The sequence below is a fragment of the Mesoplodon densirostris genome, chromosome 1 (assembly GCF_025265405.1).
Source record: "Mesoplodon densirostris isolate mMesDen1 chromosome 1, mMesDen1 primary haplotype, whole genome shotgun sequence".
Taxonomy (NCBI): Eukaryota; Metazoa; Chordata; class Mammalia; order Artiodactyla; family Ziphiidae; genus Mesoplodon; species Mesoplodon densirostris.
This window is the reverse complement of record NC_082661.1, coordinates 192,951,423-192,978,690: the sequence shown is the minus strand read 5'-3', so window position 1 is coordinate 192,978,690 and position 27,268 is coordinate 192,951,423. Positions and strand designations below refer to the sequence as shown.

The 27,268-nt window shown below is 35.6% G+C and overlaps 1 protein-coding gene across 3 annotated transcripts in view; it reads right to left on the bottom strand.

The window, feature by feature from the left end:
* The window catches only part of BMP2K (BMP2 inducible kinase), a 134,182-nt gene that overhangs the window by 57,293 nt on the left and 49,621 nt on the right, over window positions 1-27,268 (bottom strand). For 2 of the 3 annotated variants that reach the window (XM_060113705.1, XM_060113713.1), the window contains exons 2-6: window positions 12,162-12,280; window positions 8,667-8,772; window positions 5,057-5,199; window positions 2,520-2,641; window positions 319-400 (exon numbers count right to left, since the gene is read on the bottom strand). In XM_060113705.1, the coding sequence (XP_059969688.1) occupies window positions 319-400; window positions 2,520-2,641; window positions 5,057-5,199; window positions 8,667-8,772; window positions 12,162-12,280 (572 nt within the window). Of the gene's footprint in view, window positions 1-318; window positions 401-2,519; window positions 2,642-5,056; window positions 5,200-6,704; window positions 6,779-8,666; window positions 8,773-12,161; window positions 12,281-27,268 lie in introns of those variants that run through there. The other variant, XM_060113723.1, reaches the window with a different exon arrangement.

The following is a 27,268-nucleotide window of genomic DNA, read 5'->3' as shown; positions in this document are numbered from 1 at the left end:
TTTTCCATACTGTGATCAACCAAAATTGCACTCAAATCAAAAAAAAAAAATGTTAACAATCATATATAATTTAAATTCTAAAAAATACTGTGGTAAAAAGTTACATTATATGGAAATCCTTTATTTGCCTTTCTATACCTAAGCTTTCCATCTCAGGATCAAGAAGATAATATGTGCTAATATTTTTCTTCTGAAGAAGAAGCTTTACTGTCCACCACTCTCTGCTACTTATTAGGAAATACCTTGCGGAGGACAGGGGGAAAATAATCAGATTTTGTTAATTTGGTTAGTGAAAATGTCAGCCTTTCTTGGCCTTACCCAGATATCAGCCTTGGTGGTGATAGGTTTCCCTCCATAAAGGTTGATCATTTCAGGGGCTCTGTATGACAGAGTTGTATACCTGGCAGTAAATAAGTAAAATGGAGTGGAGATATAAAAAAAAAGACAGATACTACATTGTTTCTACATAAAATACTACGAAAAACTTTTAGGTTCGATAACATTATAAAGAAATAATACTATTTTAAAAGCTCATTAAAAGTCCATCAAGGATTAAACAATACAAAGCATCTATACACATTTTTATTCAACAAGTGCAATTGCATCTATAATGATAAAAACAATTTTTAATAGAAAAATTTTACATAAAAGTGACGTATGGGAAACGTAGTTTTCCTTGAATTTCTTATATGAAATAATACAATTTGACTATGAAAATGTCCTTATCAAAATATTTTTGTCTATTAATTTAAAAGTAAAGCTTCCACCCTCTCAAAAAATTAATTTCTATGTTTATTAAGCAGCTTGTTTCTATGGACTCTAACATAATTCCTTGCACATGGTAGTAAATCTCCTTTAGGTTTGTTTTTATAATTGTTGTTTTAAAAGTAATCTCGTTGCCATAATTAACTATTATTCATTACACTAATTAAGTACAGTTCTAAAACTGACTGCCAGAATAAGCAATTTGGAATTAAGATACTGTGAATAAATATTTACCAGTATAAAAACTCCAAATCCATTATGAACAGAATAAAGTAGTACTCAATAGTGCAGAAATTATTAGAATATCAAAGGAATTCCTGTATTATGATAAATTTAAGATTCATTTTCAGTGTTTATATGTTTTATTTTACATGAAGTATCTTAAAGCTCAATATTCTACCATCTTACTTTTTCCAAATTACCCTGACTGGGTGATACATTCTGATGATACTACTACAGAGGTGATCTAAGAAACCAGAATATAAACTACATGAGGACGGGACTTTTTTTTTTTTTATTCACTGCTATACTGTAGCACCAACAACAGTGTCCACTACATTGTAGGCCCTGAATAATTAATTACCTGTTAACTGAATAAATGGTTAGATCATTAACTCCTCAACTGAGCCACAAAGCACAAGAACCCATGAGCTTATTACATTCATCAATAGTGTACAATTCTGCTGAATCTTAACTATACTTCAGATCTTAACAGCAAGAAATGAAACTTCCAGCAAGTCAAAGATGCTTGAGCAGAATTCTGCAGCTGTCATTATACATCACAACCCAATCTTTTTAAATTATATGTATATACATATATCCACAAGAAGCTAATTCAATAATTCATTGTTCTGTTTCTTCAGGACATTTATATGTTTACTAAGGAGTTTTTTATGGAATCTAACATAATCATCATAGGCTGTTTCCTGAGTAGAAATATGTAAGTCTAGAAAACCATAGTTTTATACAAATGGTCCAGAGTAAGATCAGCTCTACTTGAGCTATCTCAAAATATATGTTGCAGTTCAAACGAAAGCTCCTAGGCAGCCTTAAACAATTGAGAATTTGTAAGGAAGTGAAGAAAAGCTACTTTAAAAAGGCAGCTGCTTAGAAATTTCTATTCTGACAGATCTTTCTGCATTCTGTATCATTTTATTAAGATAACCTAAGATTTACAAGCAGTACTATTTTCTAAAACTAGAAAACAGAAAAGTCAGGGAAAGGTCCTTATAATAGTACTCTAGCAACCATGGAAAGTACAAGATTAAGAAAACGTAAGGCAGATACGAGTTACATTTCTACCAGAAAGTTTTCCAATACAATATTATAACGTAACAAGTTTTCCACACAGTTTTCAATGCATTACTAGGTCAATCTTCTTAACATTAAATATGAAGTAAATAATTTAATTTTTTCCTAACAAGCATACATCCTCAGTATCGATAAAAACAAAGATGTTTAACTGAATTCAGCAATAACGTCAAACTCCCTTTAATGATTCCACTAATTACTATAGCTTACTTAACAAATTTCTTGATAAATTTGTTTACAATGCAGATAAAAATTTTGTTTCCATTGTAAAATGTATTTCCTATTGAACTAGATGAGACATAAACTAATCAATGTCTATGGCACAGAAATATCTTAAAGAAATCTATTAATGGAACACCTAAAATTTATATTAGCAAAGCTGGTCACAGACTCAAGTTAACTAAAATTCCCATGAGACAAAGCACAATAAAGATAACACTTACTTTTTAATTTCTTCTTCTACTATATTAACTCCATCTTTCTGAGGATTAAGAAATTTATTTGTGGCACTGCCAAAGTCACAAAGTACATAGTTTCCACCATCATTCAACAAAATATTTTCCACCTTCAGAAAAGAAAAGCAATTAATAGTATTTTCAAGGTGAAAATTATATTTTTATAACAATGTTTTTACACAAACACTGATATATATGGGGGGTGAGAGAGAGAGAGAGAGAGAGGATACCTCAAATTGTGAGAAAGGACAAATGATTCAGAACAAAAATATACTTTACTTTATCTACTGCTTCTCTCACTAAGAACAGAGAAGTGCTTCTCCCATCCCAGGATGATTTTTGCAAGGGCCAAGGAACCCTAAGTCCTCTCAAAAACTGCTTCTATGGAAGAGAAGAACTAGTAGCAGTCAGAGTCTATTCTATACCTCCATTTTTCTCCTTTTCTGACACTTAGCTTACCTATAGAAAGGTAACAAAAATCATTACAATTCTACCTCTGATTGACTCCTACTTCCATTTTTATCTAAAATACTACACTGAAAAACACAGATTTGACTTTATGCCTTAACTTAGAGATCAGAGTCATAGTAACTTAAATAAAATTATGCGCACAGTTTCTACAACAGGAGAATGTGGGTTCACAGCCCAGCTCTGCTACTTATTAGCATATGTACCCTTGGACAACTTGCTTAACCACTCTTGTGCTTTAGTCTCCTTATCTATAAAATGGGGAAAATAATATCTATTACAGGGGATTGTTTTAAAAACTGAAAGAATTAAAACATGTAAAGGGCTTAGAACAGTGACTGAAATAAGGTAAGCATGCAATAAATGATACTATTATTAACATTTTTACACAATATTTTTTATTTTTATGATACAGTTTTAAATGAGTAATTCAATTTCTCTCCACTCTACCAAAATACTCACATTACAGTTTCTTTACAATTTTTCTTCTATATTTCATTTTACTCTACTTTTTAAAATACTCAATATTTGCACAAAGTATTTATACAAGAAATCTACTTTTAAAAAAAGAAACTTACTTAAAACAAACACAGGATTGCATAAATTTACACATGTAAAAAGAACTAAGTATATGAAATATGGTCTATATAAAATTATGCAGTTCGATGTCTTCTTTGTTTTAAAATCAAGAAGGCTCAGCTGAAAACATCAACTTTACATTTAAAAAGTTAATGAGCTATAACAGTACAAAAAAATCAGACCGAATTATTGGGGAAAATGTAAAAGCTGCATATTCAAGAGAACTGAAATGAACTATACTGGTTATCGAAATAAAGGGACAGATGTCTGTAGTCAAGTATTTCAATCTTGTCTTGACTTGTATCCTTTCAGCACAGGTTTCCCTAGATGATGCTTTCATGGTTAACAACCTATATTCTAAGTGACATCTTCTATTCTCTTGTATCTTAAGAGCATTTTATTATCACTTTTCATAAATTTTGTATAATAAGTCAGAATTGGGATTCATTCATTCATTAAATATTTATTGAGACTCTGCTATGTGCCAGGCACTGTTCTAAATGTTTGGATACATCAGTACAAAAGAGGAAAATTCCTGCCCACAGGAAGCTTACAGTGTAGTGGGAGAGGACAGAAAATAACCAATAGACATAATACATAAGCAAATTTTATAGTATCTGAGAAAGTAACAAGTGATAATAAAAGGCAGAATAAGTAGAGTATGGAAAGGTTAGGTTGTAATTATAAATAAGGTGGTGCAAGGACAGGACTCACTGAGAAAGTGAACCTGAGCAGATTTGAAGTGGGGGAAAGATTAGCCATGGGATATCTGGGCATAAAGCATTTCAGGAAGAGGAATTTTTGTAATCTTAGTGTTTGTAGGTATCAAAGAGGACACCTATGCTTCTAAACAATATGTGTAATGATAGCTCAAGCAATATGATGCCAGGAATGTTCAATACCCTTTGGGCACTTTTTCCAATTTAACAAGTGGGTACCATATACAAGAGGTCAGATTCCATGAAAATGTCAGACAAAGTGACCTTAGAGTGACAATCATCACCAAATTATAGTAAATTATCTAAAACTACAGTAAATTATAAATAAATGAGTAAAGAGACCCATTTATGGTCACCTCCAATATCTCTGGAAAACACCCTGATGCTTAAAATGAATTATAAGAAATAGGAGGAGTGCTGAACTGGGAAGAATAGTGTAGAGGGATATCCAACCTGTGTCAGTGATGTTCATATTTTTGTTCATATGAAACCCTTTAAAGAAGCCTGCTCTGTAAAACAGAAGCAAAGTAGGGAGCACAAAATCCACCTCTACGGTCGTGCTAGCAACCCTCAGGGTCATGAAAAGCACAATTTCAATTCTATAGTCAGTCTTTATATGGCCTCAGGAAATGTAGCTGGGGACAGAGAGACCAATCTCGGTGCTAGTAATAAACACTGGTTTATATGAAGACAGTCCAAGAACATTTTTAACTCCAAAGTTTAAAAGGCATTAATCCATAAGTAGACTAAAGTTCATACCTTCAGATCCCGGTGAATTATTGGAGTCTTACACTGATGCAACCTTGCAACAGCTTCACAGGTATCACAGAATATCTGTAACACTTCTGGTTCTGTAAAACCTGTCTGCAGCTTCTTATTCATCTGATTCACTACCTGCCCAGCTAACCAAAAAAGTAATTTTGAGAAGAAATATTTTTAATAAATGAAGACTACCACAAACAAAGAGATTAAGAAATGTCTATGGTCTCAGGTAATGGGGAATTGGCTTTTTTTATAATTTTCATGTAAGGATGCTTATTATACCATATTGTGTTGATTCAATGACATACATTTTTTTCACATTTTACATCTCTGAAGTGAGAACATCTTAAAATAAGTGACGTTCTGCTAATGCTATTGGCCATATTTTAACATCTCCAAATTCAGAGTGTACCTTGTAATTGATGGCATCACAGATTTGAAGAAACGGTTATTCAACACTGTGCTAGTTTTAGGGGTAAACAGTAGTGAACAAAGATAAAGTCTATTATCATGGAATTTATAGTCTAAAGGCACTCACACAAGTATTTATCATAATTACATACAATAAGGATAATATGAGAAAAACCCAAATTTAAATTAGTGAAGGAGGATGGGGAGAAGAGAATGCCAGAGAAGGCCTAAGGAAGTGATTATTTATATGTTGAGACTGAAGGTTAATCAGGAATTAACCTGGCAGAGATCTGGGAGAACACACTAGTGATAGCAAGTGACATATACAAAGGCCTCTAGTTTGGGAAAGAGCTTAATGATTTTGAATAACTTAAAGAGAACCACTGTGGGTGTGGTCTAGAAAGCAGAGAAGAGAGTAAAGTCAGATGATACTGACAAGACAAACAAATCAAGATTTTATCTTGAGATTTTTATCTTGAGAACCAAGGAAACTTCCTGATCTGACCTTTTAGAAAATCTCCTTGATTGGGGGATGGAGGAATCACAAGAGTGGAAAAAGAGAGATGGGTTAAGGGGCTAATGCTCTAAACCAGGTTAAGAGATAGCAGGCAGAGTAACTTAACTAAAATCAAATAGCCACAACAATGAGCCCCGAGAGGATTATTAAATATTACAATGTACTATAATAATTGATAATCTAATAATGACAATTCTTAATTACTAAGAGAAAGTTTACTATCATTATATTTTAAGAATGCAAGTAAATACATGATTCATTCACATCATTCTAACAGAAATCCAAAATTAAAATTAACAAGTTTGAATAAATGAATGTCTGCTACTGTGTAATCTGTAAGAAGGTATATACACACCTGTTCCTTCTATTATTACTGTCTAAACAGCATTCTCATATATTTTCTGAAATAGGTGTTTTTTCTTAGAACTTTAAAGCAGGGGGAAAAAAAACATTTATTTTGCCTATCAATCCTCAACTTTCAGAAAACTCAGGTCCATTTGGCTGTAATTTGTTCAAAGTGTCTCATATAAGATTGAGGCACCTGACTAGGCAGCAATTTCCACCATCCTCTTGTTTGTCAGATGCCCTGACTCATTTTATCCAAAAATTAAACAGTAAGAAAAGTGTTTTATTGGTGTTCATTCACATTCTTGAAATATCTTTTCACATGCTAAAGAAATCATAACCTTGAACTCATTCTATCTTTTCCACACTTACAATGTTGTAATGAGTAGAATAAATTTTAATCAAAAGTCAATCTTCTTTCTTCCCTTCAGAGATCTTTGGGCTAGAAGGCTTGAATCACAAAATCCAGTCCCCAAAAAAAGCTAAAAAGCTCTATTGAGCTGCATTTCAAATGTAGAAACAAACAAAATTTCATTATTCAAAATCAAAGTCTTCTGAAAATTAAAGTAAAATTATTCTAATGAAAAATTTAAAAATCAGATTCAGAAAGGAAACAATGTATACTGAAGATCTTTTAAAATAAGGTGCATGTAACTCCCAAATCTTTACATATTTTTCACAGTTATCATCTTCTAAACAAGAACTTTTATACTCCACCCGATTTCATTATTAAAATTTAAAAAGTCAACATTTTTCTAGCCTCAACAATCTTCATCTCTCTGAGATTACACTTACACTTAATTTAAAATGCTATACCGGGCTTCCCTGGTGGCGCAGTGGTTGAGAGTCCGTCCGCCTGTCGATGCAGGGGACATGGGTTTGTGCCCTAGTCCAGGAGGATCCCGCATGCCGCGGAGCGGCTGGGCCCGTGAGCCAGGGCCGCTGAGCCTGCACGTCCGGAGCCTGTACTCCACAACGGGAGAGGCCACGGCGGTGACGAGGCCCATGTACCACAAAAAAAAAAAAAAAAAAAAAGCTATACCATCCCATTTAAATTTTGATATGACTTTTTTTAACAAGATACTTAATTTTATCTGCAGTAGACTGCACCATTGGCTCCCAAATACTCACTTGCCTAAAAACTGAAGCTCATGTAGTTCCCCTTTTAAAATGTCTTCTGGATGACAAACTCATCCAGGGTTATGATTATGCTCAATTCAATTATTTTTAAGAAGTTACAAATAGCCAAGGGCTATTAGTCAACTCTCATCCAGCTAAGAATTGGCACCTTAATTGCTAGAATTCAGGAAAGTAGGGTAAAGAAAATAAGTATCATCTCCTTAAAGAGAGATCACAATGCTTTACAGTAGAGAAGATGAGATACAAATAAGGAAAAACAATCAAGAAAATATCTAATTTTTTACGTTATATATGGAAATAAGTTACAAACATATCACAATAGATATTACAATACTGATTCATTACATTTTCCTCTGTCCTTCCCCCTTCTTATAAGACTGAAGTAAATGAGACCACATTTTCTCCATTATCATCACCAACCTCCTTCTCCTCCAACCTTCAGGAAGTGACAAGAGTTCCTGGTACCATAATTAACAATCATAACTGTCTTAAGAGAATTTATATATAAACCAGGGCTCCCTAGAATCCAAACTGTCAGATACAGTCTGATGGGGGAGGGGGGAAAGCAAGTTCGCAGGAAATGGATTAATTGTCCCCATTACACCCATTAAAGTAAAAAAAAAAAAAAAAATTTCAGGGACTAAAAATTATTATTATAATTCTTAAGGCATACTATACAAGTAAATATTTCTTTGAAAACACCACATTATATCCAAATAAAATGTGGTTTTCTATCTTCTGATGTTTTCAAAAGACCACATAATATAAGTTTATAAAAATTATAGATCAAAATGCATCCTTGAAATTTATTATATTTAATACGTTCAAAGATAACATGGTAGCATGCTGGAAAAAAATCTTGCAACACTAATATGGACACAGTATGCTCTTCTTGGTTGGATTATAAAAGAAATGTATAGGTATCAGGAAAGGTTCTTTACTTTTTAGATTTTCTGTTTAAAACCCAACAGCATTTTTCTAATTGTCCATTAACATATGCTCATATCATCATTGCATCAACTATGAGTAGGTTTTAAATACTTTTTAACAGCATTCCTTATTTAGACAAATAATTAAAGCTGAGATTGCAATGAATGCCGAGAATTAGATGACAGCTGCCCTGGGAGAAACCAAGACACCTACTAATTATGGGCACATTTTTTTAGCATAAAACAACCACAGAAAAATACTTACCTCGACAATATTCCATTAAGATAAGCACTTCCCATACATTATCACTAACTGAATTAACAGTACAGTCCAAATAACCCACAATATTTTTGTGACCAGACAGCTCTTTCTGTAAAAAATAAACAAAAGTTTAAAAACTGGCAAACATATATTTTAAAGGTCTATCATTAACAATGATTTGAAGTCTAAATTGATAGATTTAAAGAATTTCAAAAAGTAAGATTTAAGTGTAAGTATGGAATCCGACACATTTCAAAAAGGTTTCTACAGTTTCAATGGAAAGTTTATTTATATGTGACTGTCATTTCCTAACAAACAAATAGTTAATGAATACTTATTTTAAATTCAATGGGGAAGAAAGAGATGGTTCATTCAAAAGTAACAGTTTCCAGGGCTTCCCTGGTGTCACAGTTGTTAAGAATCTGCCTGCCAATGCAGGGGACACGGGTTCGAGCTCTGATCCAAGAAGATCCCACACACCGCAGAGCAACTAAGCCCGTGTGCCACAACTACTGAGCCTGATCTCTAGAGCCCGTGAGCCACAACTACTGAGCCCAAGTGCCATAACTACTGAAGCCCACATGCCTAGAGCCCGTGCTCCACACAAGAGAAGCAGCCACAATGAGAAGCCTGCGCACTGCAACGAAGAGTAGCCCCTGCTCTCCACAACTAGAGAAAAGCCTGCACACAGTAACAAAGACCCAACGCAGCCAAAAATAAATTTAAAAAAAAAAAAAAGTTTCCAAAAGTGAGTGTACGAGATAGTCCTTTGGGGCTCAAGAATAAAATATCAGAACTTTTACTTATTTTTATCTTAAAAAGATAAAGAAATTAAGCTCTAATATTTATGAACTAACGATTACACTCTCGTTTGTTTGTTTTGTCTGCAACATATTGCAGTTTATGTCCACCTAGTCAAGTGAATTTATGAATGTATGTACTTTTAACTAAATAACCTAAAAAAATAAACAAGTAGCTAAAAAGGATTTTTGTAAAGAAACCATAAAGATAACACAATATTACAAGTACAAGAAAATAAGAAAATGGGAAATCTGACACTTTTGCTCCTAGTACAAGACAATCATCAACATTTATAAGGTTAAAAATCATACTGATCTAAATAAGGTCTGTCTGTAAATTAAAAACTCTTATCAAGAATACTGTTTAAAATAATTTACATCCACTATCATTAAAATAAACCTAGTTTTAAGTGTGTAATATAATTTGAGATATTAGCTAATGGCAGCTGAACATGTAAATAATTCATAAATAAACATAAATAGTGAAGGATTAGTCATCGAAAAACAGTTCAGAAGACAACTGCTCACCTCCCCAAAATATCTTATTTAAAAGTATAGGATCTGAGTTTTGCTGAGGTTGACGATGACTATATTTTATATATCTCAAAATTATACAAAATCTATTGAAAGGAAGAATTACAGTACAATATCATAGCTGGGCTCAAGTCAGAAAACTTAGTCTAAGATTCCCTATTATCTTGGAGTAAATCTTTTCACCTTTTTGACTAATAGCCTTACCTGAAAAAAAAGCAAGTCTCAAACCTAATCAACTCTAGTCTAGCTAAGGAATAGGGACAATAAAAGCAGAATTCTGATAAGTCATACTGTATATATGTGCCTATCTTCAAACAAACAGGATCAAAATATGTGTGTTGATAAAGATGTTGATACAAAATAAGAAAATCTCCCTCTTAGCAGTTGGGGAGGCTTGACAGCAACAAGTGTTTACAAGGAAGTAGAAAAACTAGAAACCTCCTAACACTGCTGGTGTGAACAGAAAATGGTTCAACTGCTGTGGAATTAATGGTTCCTTAAAAAGTTAAATGTGGAATTACCATATGACCCAGCAATTCCACTCTTAGATACATACCCAAAAGAACTGAAAATAAACAATACATATGTACACATATTCATAGCAACACTACTCACAATAGCCAAAAGGTAGAAATAGCCCAAATGTCTATCCATGGTTTTTTTAAAAAGTCCATCAATAGATGAACACATAAACAAATTTTGATACATATATAGTATATATAATGGAATATTATTCACTCATAAAAAGGAATGAAGTGCTGGATGAACCTTAAAAATATGGTAAGTGAAAGAAGCCAGACACAAAAGGTCATATACTGCTTGATTCCATGTATATGAAATATCCAGAATAGGTAAATCCATCGAGACATAATATAGACGGGTGGTTGCCAGGGCCTGGAACAAGAGTGGAATGGGGAGCAACTGCTTCATGGGCAGGGGTTTCCTTTTGGAGTGATGAAAAGGTTTTAAAACAAGGTAGAGGCAGTCTGTGCACAATACTGTGAATGTACTAAAACCCACTGAATTGTTCTTTTTAAAATGTGAATTATAAAATGTGTAGTGTGTGAATTTCACCTCAATAAAACAAAAATGTTAAATATATATATTAGCACTTGATAAACAGTGGATGAGGAGGAGGAAGAGGAAGAGAACAAAAGAAGAGAGGAAGAGAGGAGGAGGAGGAGAACAAGAATAAGAAACCATCCAGGGGCTTCCCTGGTGGCGCAGTGGTAGACAGTCCGCCTGCCGATGCAGGGGACACGGGTTCGTGCCCCGGTCCGGGAAGGTCCCACATACCGCGGAGCGGCTGGGCCCATGAGCCGTGGTCGCTGAGCCTGCGCGTCCAGAGACTGTGCTCCGCAACAGGAGAGGCCACAACAGTGAGAGGCCCGCTTACCACGGAAAAAAAAAAAAAAAAAAGAAACCATCCAGAGCACTGACAATAAGCAACTCTAGAAAAAAAGGAAATTTTTATTCTGTAATTTTCTCAAAATGTTTAATCTAGTTAACTGAGTAACTGAAATTTTCTTTAATGGTGTATTAAAATATTTTTCACTTCTCCTAATATTAAAGAAGAATTTTTTCCTTGCTGAAGCATACCTTACCAGTACTACAGAGTTCACACACACACACAAATCAACTTTACAGCATGATTTTAAAAATGAAAAGCAAAACTAACTGTTGTCTGTGAATACTAACACATATAAGTGAATGTATTAAATACCCAGGGGAAGCATAAGCACCAAATTCAGGATAGGGGTTTCCTTTTGGATGAGGATAACAGTATAAGGATAGCGTTACAGAGGAAGACACAGAAGGCTTCAACTGTATCTGTAAGCCTTTAATTCTTAAGTTGGGTAGGGGGTAAACTGGTGTTCACTAATTTTCTAAACTCTTCTATTCTCAAAAGATTCCATAATTTAAATTTATTTTAAAAAGGAAAAAAGAAAGCAGAGAAGCTTGCCTGTTGAACTACAATAGGGAAGGGAGGAAAGGTAGGAGTTGTTTGTATTTAGCCCTAAGTATGGCTATAAAGAGTACACCTCAAAGGTTATCTAGATGTGCCCAAGCCAATAAGCAGCTTGCCTAAAGGCTGGTTAATGTTATGTGAAAAACTGAAAGAAAATACACCAAATTTTTCAAATGGAATTACTCTTTCACTTACCATAATTGTAATTTCCCTTTTACAAATGTTGAGGTCTGTTGCGTTATTGACATACATTCGCTTCAATGCATAGCGGAGTCCACCATGAGTCCGCACCAGGAAAACTGTGGAGAATCCACCTAGAAGAACAAGAATCGATTAAATAAGAAGAATTTGAAGCTCCTGCCAAAATCATGTAATGGCACTGAGGAGCTTAATCTCACAGGGAAATAAACTGATTGTACACAAGACAAAAATAAGAACAGTAGACAACTAACACATTGTACTAAATTAACAGCTAAATCATTGGTTTCCTATGCCAATCATGAAGTAGCACATCAGGATAACATGCTTCTCAAGTTAAAATATACAAATAACATTTGAGTGGGAATATTTCTTATATAGGACGTGGAATATGTTACAACTTAACTATATCACTATAGTTTGGCAAATACTAGTGATTGCCTACCCATCAGCCTCTCCGTCTTAGTGATGACAAAACACTGATGTGATTTAATATGAGACATCAACGGGATCAGATGGGTGGGTCCCTCTTAAAGTTCCAGGGGATCAACCAACACTGTTTTAAGGCAATAATGGGAATCTCGTTTCCTCTTGTCAGCAACTGATTTAGGACTGAATAGGTCACCAAATTTGGCTATATGGGACATAAGGAAAAGTATGCTGAGGGTTGCAGGAAAGATTTTCCAACCAGAAAAAACAAAACAAAACAAAAAAAAGATTTCTATGACGAGGCTCTGCTCTTCCTTCTGGCTTTTGGATTTTGTTGTATAAGAATATAATCTTTAGACCTATGGCAACCATATGTGGTCATGATGGAAAAAAGAATCAGAGAGAAAATGACCCAAAACACTGAATCACTTTGGCAACTGAATTACACAAGCCTTCCAGACCTCTCATGTGAGATTATAAATGTCCTCATTATTTATGCCACAGTCTGTTAACTGTACCCGAGAAAGCATCATATCTGAAACACATAGTCAGGTATTCTAAAGGACAATTACTTCTGTCACATACAAACAAAGATTTCCACCTTAAGTTTTTAAAACTTATTTTGGCATAGGATATTTTGCAGCTCAACTATAATTTTAAAACAAAAAAAATTACCGATAGCCTCATTCACCAGAGGGAAGACAGCAGAAGCAAGAAAAACAGAAGCAGGAAGAACTACAGAAGAAGACAGCAGAAGCAAGAAGAACTACAATCCTGCAGCCTGTGGAACAACAACCACCATCACAAAGAGGTAGACAAGATGAAAAGGCAGAGGGCTATGTACCAGATGAAGGAACAAGATAAAACCCCAGAAAAACAACTAAATGAAGTGGAGATAGGCAACTTTCCAGGAAAAGAATTCACAATAATGATAGTGAAGATGATGCAGGACCCCAGAAAAAGGATGGAGGCAAAAGTCAAGAAGATGGCAAGAAATGTTTCAAAAAGATCTACAAGAATTAAAGAACAAACAAACAGACATGAACAATACAATAATTGAAATGAAAAATACACTAGAAGGAATCAATAGCAGAATAACTGAGGCAGAAGAACGGGTAAGTGACCTGGAAGACAGAATGTGGAATTCACTCTGCAGACCAGAATAAAGAAAAAAGAATGAAAAGAAATGAAGACAGCCTAAGAGACCTCTGGGACAACATTAAATGCAACAACATTCACATCACAGGGGCCCCAGAAGGAAAAGAGAGAGAGAAAGGACCCGAGAAAATATCTGAAGAGATTATACTTGAAAACTTCCCTAACATGGGAAAGGAAATAGCCACCCAAGTCCAGGAGGCACAGAGAGTCCCATACAGGATAAACCGAAGGAGAAACACACTGAGACACATAGTAAACAAACTGGCAAAAATTAAAGACAAAGAAAAATTATTGAAAGCAGCAAGGGAAAAATGACAAATAATATACAAGGGAACTCCCATAAGGTAAACAGCTGAGTTCTCAGCAGAAACTGTACAAGCCAGAAGGGAGTGGCATGATGTACTTAAAGTGATGAAAGGGAAGAACCTACAACCAAGATTACTCTATCCAGCAAGGACCTCATTCAGATTCGATGGAGAAATCAAAAGCTTTACAGACAAGCAAAAGCTAAGAGAATTTAGCACCACCAAACCAGCTCTACAACAAATGCTAAAGGAACTTCTCTAAGTGGGAAACACAAGAGAAGAAAAGGACCTACAAAAACAAACCCAAAACAATTAAGAAAATGGTAATAGGAACATACATATTGATAGTTATCTTAAATGTAAATGGATTAAATGCTCCAACCAAAAGACACAGGCTTGCTGAATGGATACAAAAACAAGAACCATATATATGCTGTCTACAAGAGACCCACTTCAGACCTAGAGACACATACAGACCGAAAGTGAGGGGATGGAAAAAGATATTCCATGCAAATGGAAATCAAAAGAAAGCTGGAGTAGCAATTCTCATATCAGACAAAATAGAATTTAAAATAAAGACTATTATAAGAAACAAAGAAGGACACTACATAATGATCAAGGGATCAATCCAAGAAGAAGATATAACAATTTTAAATATTTATGCACCCAACATAGGAGCACCTCAATACACAAGGCACCTGCTAACAGCTATAAAAGAGGAAATTGACAGTAACACAATAATGGTGGGGGACTTTAACACCTCACTTACACCAATGGACAGATCACCCAAACAGAAAATTAATAAGGAAACACAAACTGTAAATGACACAATAGACCAGACAGATTTAATTGATATTTATAAGACATTCCATCCAAAAACAGCAGATTACACTTTCTTCTCAAGTGCGCACAGAACTTTCTCTAGGATAGATCACATCTTGGATCACAAATCAAGCCTCAGTAAATTTAAGAAAATTGAAATCATATCAAGCATCTTTTCTGACCACAATGCTATGATATTAGAAATCAATTACATGGGGCTTCCCTGGTGGCACAGTGGTTGAGAGTCCGCCTGCCGATGCAGGGGACACGGGTTCGTACCCCGGTCCGGGAAGATCCCACATGCCACGGAGTGGCTGGGCCCGTGAGCCATGGCCACTAAGCCTGCACGTCCAGAGCCTGTGCTCTGCAATGGGAGAGGCCACAACACTGAGAGGCCTGCGTACCGTAAAAAAAAAAGAAATCAATTACAGAGAAAAGAACGTAAAAAACACAAACACATGGAGACTAAACAATATGTTACTAAATAACCATGAGATCACTGAAGAAAACAAAGATGAAACCAAAAATACCTGGAGACAAATGACAATGAAAACATGACGATCCAAAACCTATGGGATGCAGCAAAAGCAGTTTTAAGAGGGAAGTTTAAACCTATAGAAGCTTACCTCAAGAAACAAGAAAAATCTCCAATAAACAATCTAAACTTACACCTAAAGGAACTAGAGAAAGAAGAATAAACAAAACCCAAAGTTAGCAAAAGGAAAGAAATCATAAAGATCAGAGCAGAAATAAATGAAATAGAAACAAGAAAAAACAATAGCAAAGATCAATAAAACTAAAAGCTGGTTCTTTGAGAAGATAAACAAAATTGGTAAACCCATTAGCCAGACTCATCAAGAAAAAGGGAGAGGACTCAGATCAATTAAATTAGAAATGAAAAAGAAGTTGCAACAGACACTGCAGAAATACAAAGCATCCTAAAAGACTATGACAAGCAACTTTATGCCAATAAAATGGACAACCTGGAAGAAATGGACAAATTCTTAGAAAGGTATAACCTTCCAAGACTGAACCAGGAAGAAACAGAAAATATGAACAGACCAATCACAAGTAATGAAATTGAAACTGTGATTAAAAATCTTCCAACAAACAAAACCCCAGGACTAGATGCCTTCACAGGTGAATTCTATCAAACATTTAGAGAAGAGCGAACACCTATCCTTCTCAAACTCTTCCAAAATATAGCAGAGGGAGGAACACTCCCAAACTCATTCTACGAGGCCAACATCACCTTGACACCAAAACCAGACAAAGATGTCATAAAGAAAGAAAACTACAGGCCAATATCACTGATCAATATAGATGCAAAAGTCCTCAACAAAATACTAGCAATCAGAATCCAAAAGCACATTAAAAGGATCATGCACCGTGATCAAGTGGGGTTTATCCCAGGAATGCAAGGATTCTTCAATATATCCAAATCAATCAATGTGATACAGCATATTAATAAATTGAAGGAGAAAAACAGTTTGTATTCCTTTTATTTCTTTTTCTTCTCTGATTGCTGTGGCTAGGACTTCAAAACTATGTTGAATAATAGTGGCAAGAGTGGACATCATTGTCTTGTTCCTGATCTTAGAGGAAATACTTTCAGCTTTTCACCATTGAGAATGATGTTTGCTGTGGGTTTGTCGTATATGGCCTTTATTATGTGGAGGTAGGTTCCCTCTATGCCCACTTTCGTGAGAGTTTTTATCATAAATGGGTGTTGAATTTTGTCGAAGATTTTTCTGCATCTATTGAGATGATCATATGATTTTTATTCTTCAGTTTGTTAATATGGTGTATCACATTGATAGATTTGCATATATTGAAAAATCCTTTTCATCCCTGGGATAATCATGGTATGATCCTTTTAATGCATTGTTTCATTCTGTTTGCTAGTGTTTTGTTGAGGATTTTTGCATCTATACTCATCAGTGATATTGGTCTGTAATTTTCTTTTTTTGTAGTAATTTTGTTTGGTTTTGGTATCAGGGTGATTGATGGTGGACTAACAGAATGAGTTTGGGAGTGTTCCTTCATCTGCAGTTTTTTGGAAGAGTTTGAGAAGGATGGGTGTTAGCTCTTCTCTAAATGTTTGATAGTAAATGTTTGAAGTAAAACTGTCACTGTTTGCAGATGACATGATACTATATAGAGGATCCTAAGATGCCACCAGAAAATTACTAAAGCTAATCAATGAATTTTGTAAGGTTGCAGGATACAAAATCAATGCACAGAAATCTCTTGCATTCCTATACACTAATGATGAAAAATCTGAAAGAGAAGTTAAGGAAACTCTCCCATTTACCATTGCAACAAAAAGAATAAAATACCTAGGAATAAACCTACCTAGGGAGACAAAAGACCTGTAGGCAGAAAACTATAAGACACTGATGAAAGAAATTAAAGATGATATACCAACAGATGGAGAGATATACCATGTTCTTGGATTGGAAGAATCAATATTGTGAAAATGACTATACTACCCAAAGCAATCTACAGATTCAATGCAATCCCTATAAAATAACCAGCGGCATTTTTTTTACGGAACTAGAACAAATCATCTTAAAATTTGTATGGAGACACAAAAGACCCCAAATAGCCAAAGCAATCTTGAGGGAAAGAAACGGAGCTGGAGGAATCAGACTCCCTGATTTCAGACTATACTACAAAGCTACAGTAATCAAGACAATATGGGGGCTTCCCTGGTGGCGCAGTGGTTGAGAGTCCGCCTGCTGATGCAGGGGACACGGGTTCGTGCCCCGGTCCGGGAAGATCCCGCATGCCATGGAGCGGCTGGGCCCGCGAGCCATGGCCACTGAGCCTGTGCTCCGCAACAGGAGAGGCCACGACAGCAAGAGGCCTGCGTACCGCAAAAAAAAAAAAAAAAAAGACAATATGGTACTGGCACAAAAACAAAAATATAGATCAATGGAAAAAGATAGAAAGCCCAGAGATAAACCCATGCACCTATGGTCAACTAATCTATGACAAAGGAGGCAAGGATAAACAATGGAGAAAAGACAGTCTCTTCAATAAGTGGTGCTGGGAAAACTGGACAGCTACATGTAAAAGAATGAAATTAGAACACTCCCTAACACCATACACAAAAATAACTCAAAATGGATTAAAGACCTAAATGTAAAACCAGATACTATAAAACTCTTAGAGGAAAACATAGGCAGAACACCCTATAACATAAATCACAGCAAGATCTTTTGTGATCCACCTCCTAGAGCAATGGAAATAAAAACAAAAACAAACAAATGGGACCTAGTGAAACTTAAAAACACAGCAAAGGAAACCATAAACAAGACGAAAAGACAGGGCTTCCCTGGTGGCGCAGTGGTTGGGAGTCCACCTGCCGATGCAGGGGACGCGGGTTCGTGCCCTGTTCCGGGGGATCCCACATGCCGTGGAGTGGCTAGGCCCATGAGCCACGGCCACTGGGCCTGAGCGTCTGGAGCCTGTGCTCCGCAGCGGGAGAGGCCACGGCAGTGAGAGGCCCGCGTACCGCAAAAAAAAAAAAAAAAAAAAGACAACCCTCAGAATGGGAGAAAATATTTGCAAAGGAATCAAAGGACAAAGGATTAGTCTCCAAAATATATAAACAGCTCATGCAGCTCAATATTATAAAAACAAATAACTCAATCCAAAAATGGGCAGAAGACCTAAATAGACATTTCTCCAAAGAAGACACACAGATGGCCAAGAAGCACATGAAATCTGCTCAACGTCACTAATTATTAGAGAAATGCAAATCAAAACTACAATGAGGTATCACCTCACACCAATTAGAATGGGCATCATCAGAAAATCTACAAACAACAAATGCTGGAGAGGGTGTGGAGAAAAGGGAACCCTCTTGCATTGTTGGTGGGAATGTAAATTGATACAGCCACTATGGAGAACAGTATGGAGTTTCCTTAAAAAACTAAAAATAGAACTACCATATGACCCAGCAATCCCACTACTGGGCATATACCCTGAGAAAACCATAATTCAAAAAGACAGATGCACCCCAATGTTCATTGCAGCTCTATTTACCATGGCCAGGTCATGGAAGCAATCTAAATGCCCATTGACTAAAAATGGATAAAGAAGATGTGGTACATATATACAATGGAATATTACTCAGCCATAAAAAGGAACGAAATTGGATCATTTGTAGAAGCGTGGATGGATCTAGAGACTGTCATACGGAGTGAAGTAAGTCAGAAAGAGAAAAACAAATATCGTAAATTAACACATATATGTGGAACCTAGAAAAATGGTACAGATGAACCGGTTTTCAGGGCAGAAATTGAGACACAGATATAGAGAACAAACATATGGACATCAAGGAGGGAAAGCAGTGGGGGGGGTGATTAACTGGGAGATTGGGATTGACATGTATACACTGATGTGTATAAAATTGATTACTAATAAGAACCTGCTGTATAAAAAAATAAATAAAATTCCAAAATTCCAAAAAATTAAAAGAACACTAAAGACTCCACACACACGTGCGCACCTACACACACCACACACACACATGCGCACCTACACACACACACACAAACTGTTAGAAGTAATAAATTCAGTGAAGTTTCAAGATCAAATTTTTAAAAAAATGTCACTTTTATCAATTTGTTAGTCCTTCTAACACAGCAATCTCAGCAATGATAAGGCACTAGCACTCCAGTTCAGTGCAAAATGCTCAAAGGAAAAGTAAACTATTGGGGATAAACAACAGGGGAAAAGAGTTCCTAGGAAGACAGTCCAGAATCAGTACAGATTCATTCTGGAGTCTCCAAATCCTCTAATTGCACGTATAAGAAACTGTACAACTCCCACCTTATAGATCTGGATTTCCATGTATATAATGTAGGGGAAATCAAATCAAACACCTCACAAGGCAGTTACCAGGAGAGAAAAAGATGATGTTTGGGAAAGGTACTTTAAGTAAAAGCTCTAACAATTCAGGGCATTTGTTTAAAAGATGCTCATTTAACATTAATTTCATATGCAAACATTAACGAATTAGTAGCATTAATAAAGTGCTAATTAAGCTGCTCAAATTTAATTTGATTAAAAAATTAAAGACAATGCTAAAACTTAGAATATATCTAGATACAGAAGTAGTATGGGTACAGGTCAAGATAAATCATTTATATAGCATTTGTTTTGAGATATTTTAGAGATTCCCCTTAGAGCAATGATTCCCAAGCATAACTGCATCAGAATTTCCTGGTGAGCTGGTGTGTGTGTGTTTATCCTGAAATAGTTTCCAGGTTCTGACAAGTCTGAATCAGAAGGTCTCAAGTCAGGCCAAATACATACATTTTGCTAAACCTCCCCTTACTCATTTTTCTACTTTTGTATATGTTCTTATGAACATATAATAATATAAACTGAATATTAACTGGGGCGGCAGTGGGAGTCCCCCAGATGGTTCTGATGCACAACCTAGTTAAGTACACACTGAACCACAGTAAAAAAATTCCTGAAGAAACCATGGATTCTATACATCAGTGGTCCCCCAACCTTTTTGGCACCAGGGACTGGTTTCGTGGAAGACAACCTTTCCATGGACCAGGGGTGGGGGGGGGTTCAGGCGGTAATGAGAGTGATGGGGAGAGATGGGAAGCTTTGTTCCCTCACCCGCTGCTCACCTCCTGCTCCTAACAGGCCTCGGACCAGTAGCAGTCTGCAGCCCAGGCACTGCGGACCCCTACTATACATCCATTCTCAACCATACATATAACAAAGTAATTTCATCCCTATGAATTAGGAAAATTAGGGGAAAAATGTTAACCATGTTTTGTTCATAAAACCCCTGTTCCTAAAAATTAAAGTTTGATAATTTCACCAATCCTATATCAGACGTAGATCTGGCAAAATGTTAAGTTTTCTACATAGAGAGATGATGTGTTCATCAACTATGATTTACACCTAAACATGGTAAACACTGTACTGGTCTTCAGCAGTGCCTGCTCTGGGAATGAAATGGAATAATTTGTTTATATTTCTCCAAATACTATATTTTCCAAAATTTTCTGATTAAGTATTAGCTAATATTATTTCTATTTGAAGAATGCATTTAGTGGGAGGTAACTAGTTGAGACATTATAGTAATCCAAGAGAGGACCATTATCTGCTTGCCACCAATCCATATCCACCAAATTCTCCAACACACATTCTTCACAGAAGGCTTTCAGGACCAACCCAATTCATGCTCCTCACTCCCTCAGGCACCTCTATATAGAGTTTTGACTGTATTATCACATACTTCACTTTTTAACTCATTTTATACATAAATCAAAAGAATTTATGGCAGTAACCACAAATTCCACTTATTATATATTTCTATGTCCAATTCAACATATTGTTCAATTCAAGCCCAGTTCCAGGCACGGCTGCTAAATTAATACTAAATTTATACTTCCAAATATTGGATTACAAGAATACTATAAAACATTCTAAATGTTCTCAAAATCCCATGAAAATAAAAGAATTAATGATGGATATTGGTCTTTGTTATGTTAAAGAGGTGATTACTGGTGATGTCCCTAGATAGCTTCAGGTTGGAGGCTGGTCCCAGAAAAACCAACTACTGTGTATGATTAGAGGGTTGAAACTTTTCAGACTTTTTCCTATCCCACCTCCCAATCTCTGAGGAGAAAAGAGTGGTTAGAGATTGAGTTCAATCACATGACCAATGATTTAATCAATCAAACCTATGTTAAGCTACTTCAATAAAAACTACAAGTAACAAGGTACAGAGAGCTTCATGGTTGGTGAACATACTAACATACTGGGAGAGTGGTGCATCCTGACTCCATGGGAACAAAAGCTCCTGCACTAGAGACACTTCTAGACCTCATCCTATGTACCTTTTCATCTGGATTTTTCATTTGTATCCTTTATAATAAAACAGTAGTCATAACTACAGCACTTCCCTAAGTTCTGTGAGTAGTTCTACCAAATTATCAAACCTGAAGAGTGTGTCACGGGAACACCCAAATTTGCAGTCAACCGAGTCCATCAGAAGTGGTTCCCTGTCATCTAAACTGGGGGCAATCTTGTAGGACTGGGCCCACTTGTGGGGTCTGCACTTACTCTGGGTACTGTCAGAATTGAACTGAATTGATAGACATCCAGTTGCTGTCAAAGAATTGTTGTTGGAATGCAACCACTTATCTAGTAGTTGTACTTAAGGATGTATTTTATCTTCTACTTAGGAAGATGAGAAGTATGTCATCAAACAACAATCAAGAAACATTTAATGTAACCATAATTCAAAATGGATTTGTAGTGATCCAAAAGGTCACTACAAATTGGGTCCTTAATAAATATTTGTTCATACAATTAGGCTTCCTAATTGTATGCACAGCACCTCTTTAAGATTCTCACAGCTTTCTGTTCCATACCATATAGCATATTTGATCCTGTTTATCAATCTGTCTCTTCCACTAGTTGTTAAGCAACTTGATGAGGGTCTCACACAATAGTAAGTGAAAACTAAATAATCAATGTGTTTAGAACATAACTGTTAAGTCACTTTTTTTTTTTTTTTTTTTTGCTGTACACGGGCCTCTCACCGTTGTGGCCTCTCCCGTTGCGGAGCGCAGGCTCAGTGGCCATGGCTCACGGGCCCAGCCGCTCCGCGGCACACAGGATCCTCCCGGACCGGGGCACAAACCCGTGTCCCCTGCATCGGCAGGCGGACTCTCAACCACTGTGCCACCAGGGAAGCCCCTGTTAAGTCACTTTTGAATTAACCAAACTGCTCTGAGGAAAGAAAAAAAAAAAAGGTATTTTTTTAACAAGGTTTGCCTTGTTAAACCTAACATACACTAATTTCTTTAACATAACCTGACTACAAGCAAAAAAGTTTCCCAATCACTAGAAGAAATCAATTTCATCAGGCATAATTTGCATTCTGAATGTCCCTCAGTTCCTAATCAGTATTTTCTTTCCAAAGAACTGAAAAGCCAACTTGGAAAAAGTTACATAAAATTAGATACCATTAAATGTTTCCTATAACTGAGGTTCTCAACCCGTTTTCTTGCCCAACATGAAGGACTCTACTCACTCCCCAAAATGATAGAGACTGTCAGTGAACTGGGAGAAAAGTCTCAAAGTTGAGAAATATGCTATTAAGAAACTGATTCAGCAAGGATCATCATTGTATGACAAAATCCTAGATGAAAGGTTTATGAGAAGTAGGATAGTTGCATGGTGTCAAAGTATCAAAAGGAAAAACATTCCTTTTCATAGGAGAAATTTGGCATTAATATTGACATTATATGCTTCCTGATGTGATGGAATATGAAGTAATTAAACAGCATCACCTGTCAAGTACCTTTGCTAAAAACTTTTAACCTAATAAAACTTATGGCTTAAATTGCAGTTTACAGAAAACAGGGGCTAGGAGAATATGGAAAATGATAACACAAAGAAACACTCAGACAAAGTCTGAGAGATTAACTCTGGCTAGCTTTCTTGTACAGTGTTCCATATGTGGAGTACAAAAATGAGGGGAGCAGGGATACATTATAATAAAATGTAATACATAATCCTTGATTAATTACTAGTTTTGAAAGAAACTGTAAAACATGATTTTTGTTGATAAACTATTTGAAAGTAAGTGGTCCCTTTGGGACAATGATAAGTCTTGGCACATCCACAACTACTGAGAGGTATTAAAAATGTAATAGGCTGCTTGGGCAAGCACAGATGTTTAAGAGACAACCGAAAGCTGAGGCAGGGCTGAATGACAAGATTCATCTCTTACACGGGGTCACTCCTTCAAAACTGTGAGAGGTGGTTGTTTCATCTACTGTATGGAAACCAACACAGAGAGTCAAGCAAAATGAAGAAACAAAGGAATATGTTCCAAATGAAAGAACAAGATAAAACCTCAGAAAAAAAAATTAAAATCCCTAATGAATGAGAGATAAGTAATTTACCTAATAAAGGTTAATGATCATAAAGATGCTCACCAAATTGAGAATAAATGAACAGTGATAACTTCAACAAAGAGATAAAAAATATAAAAAAATAACAACTAGAAGTCACAGAGCTGAAGAATAAATAACTGAACTAAAAAATACACTAGAGGGATTCAACAGCAGACTGGATGAAGTAGAAGAATCAGTCAACTCAAAGACAAGGCGGTGGAACTCAACCAATCAGAGCAGCAGAAAGAAAAAAGAATGAAAATGAGTAGAGATAGCTTAAGGGGTTTATGGGACAACATCAAACGGACTAACATTCACAATATAAGGGTCCCAGAAGGAGGAGAGAGAGAGAAAGAAGCAGAAATCTTATTTAAAGAAATAATGGGGCTTCCCTGGTGGTGCAGTGGTTGAGAGTCCGCCTGCTGATGCAGGGGATGCGGGTTCGTGCCCCGGTCCGGGAGGATCCCACATGCCGCGGAGCGGCTGGGCCTGTGAGCCATGGCTGCTGAGTCTGTGCATCCGGAGCCTGTGCTCTGCAACGGGAGAGGCCACAACAGTGAGAGGCCCGCGTACCGCAAAAAAAAAAAAAAGAAATAATGGCTGAAAGTTTCCTTAACCTGAGGAAGGAAAGAGACATCCAGTTCCAGCAAGCCCAGAGTTCCAAATAAGAGGAACCCAAAGAGACCCATATCAAGACACGTTATAATTAAAATGTCAAAAGATAAAGACAAGGGAACAACATTAAAAGCATCAAGAGAAAAACAACTTGTTACATACAAGGGAACCCCCATAAGCCTATAAGCAGATTTTTCAGGAGAAACTTTGCAGGCCAAAGTTTTATATTTCTATAAAATAGTATGAAGGTTCAAAGACAAAAGTAGTAAAAATAACTATGATTACAATAATTAGTTAAAGGATACACAAGATAAAAAGAGGTAAATTGTGATATCAATAATATAAAGTGTAGACGGGAGGGAGTAATAATGTTGAGCTTTACAATGGGATCAAACTAGAGTAGTTTTCAACTTAAAATAGACTATTACAGATACAAGTTGTTATATGTAAGATTCACGGTAACCACAAAGCAAAAACCTATATAGGCATACCTCAGAGATATTGTAGGTTCAGTTCCAGACCACTGCAACAAAGCATATGGCAATAAAGCTAGTCACACAAATTTTTTGGCTTTCCATTATATAAAAAGTTATGTTTACACTAAACTGTAGTCTATTAATGGTGCAACAGCATTATGTCTTTAAAAATGTGCATACCTTAATTAAAAAATACTTTATAGCAAAAATATGCTAACTATCATCTGAACCTTCAGAAAGTCTTAGCAATAACAGCAAAGATTACTGATCACAAATCACCAAGAAAAATATAATAATGATGAAAAAGTTTAAAATACTGCAAGAATTACCAAGATGTGACACAGAGACACAAAGTGAACAAATGCTGTTGGAAAAATGGTGTTGATAGACTTGCTCAATGCAGAGTTGCCACAAACCTTTCATTTGTAAAAAATGCAATATCTGTGAAGTGCAATAAAGGGAAGTGCAATCAAACAAAGCACAATAAAACAAGGTACACCTGTAGTAAATACACAAAAGATAAAGAGAAATATAAGCATACCATTAAAGAAAACCATCAAACCACAAAAGAAGAAAGCCAGAGAAGAACATAGGAAAGAAAACAACAAAACCATGCAGAAAAAAATTAGTAAAATGGCAATAAGCACATACCTAACTATAATTATTTTAAATATAAATGGACTAAATTCTCCAATCAAAAAACACAGAGTGGCTGAATAAATTTTTTAAAAGATTAATCTATACGCTGTCTACAAAAGACTCACTTTAGATGTAAGGACACCCAGACTGAAAGTGAAGGGATTAAAAAAATATTCTATGTAAATGGAAACCAAAAGAAAGCTGGAGTAGCTATACTTAGATTAGACAAAACAGACTTTAAAACAAAGACTGTAAAAAGAGACAAAGAAGGGTGTTACATGATAAAGAGATCAATCCAACAAGAAGATATAACATTTGTAAACATTTATGCACCCAACACAGAAGAACCTAAATATATAAAGCAAATACTAACAGACCTAAAAGGAGAAATAAACAGTAATACAATAATAGTACAAGACTTTTATACCTTACTTACATTAATGGATAGATGCCCAGACAGAAAATCAATAAGAAAACATCAGCTTTAAATAACACATAGACCAGATGGACTTAACAGATATGTACAGAACATTTCACCCAAAAGTGACAGAATACACATTCTTCTCGAGTGCACATGGAACATTTTCCGAGACAGATCATATGTTAGGCCACAAAACGAGTTTAAAAAAATTTAAGAAGACTAGAATCACAGGAAGCATCTTTGCCGACCACGATAGTATGAAACTAGAAATTACACAAAGGAAACTGAAAAATTCACAAATAATGTGGAGATTAAAGAACACACTACTGAGCAACCAATGGCTTAAAGAGAAATCAACAGAGAAATTAAAACTTTGAGACAAATGAAAATGAAATGTAACATACCGAAATATATGGGATGCAGCAAAAACACTTCTAAGAGGAAAGTTCATAGTGATAAATGCCTGCCTCAGGAAACAGGAAAAGTCTCAAATAAACAACCTAACTTTACACCTCAAGGAACCAGAAAAAGAACAAAGCCCAAAGTTAGTAGAAGGAAGGAAATAACAAAGATTAAAGAAGAAATAAATGAAATAGAGACTAAAAAGACACTAGAAAAGATCAATGAAACTAAGAGCTGATTCTTTGAAAAGATAAATAAAATTGGCAAACCTTTAGATAGACTCACCAAGAAAAAAAAGACAAAGGACTCAAATAAATAAAATCAGAAACAAAAGAGAAGATCTTACAACTGATACCACAGAAACACAAAGGGTCATAAGAGACTACTAACAAATTGAACAGCCTAGGAGAAATGGATAAATACCTGGAAATACAAATCCTACTAAGACTGAATCATGATGAAATAGACAATCAACTATGCTCCAATATAAAATAATTTTTTTAAAAAATAGCATCTAAATAGCCAAAAATAAAGAAAGAAAGAAAAAGAAAAAGAAATAGACAATCTGAACAGACTGATTACTACTAATAAGGAGACTGAATCAGTAATCAAAAACCTCCCCACAAACAAAAGTCCGAGACCAGATGGCTTCACTGGTGAATTCTACCAAACATTCAAAGAAAAGTTAATAGAAATCCTTCTCAAACTCTTCAAAAAAAAACAGGAGGTAATTCTTCCAAACTCATTTTACAAGGCCAGAATTACCCTGATACCAAAACCAGACAAGGGTATCACAAGAAAATTACAGGCCAATATCCCTGATGAACACAGATGAAAAATACTCAACCAACAAAACACTAGCAAACTGAATTCAACAATACATTAA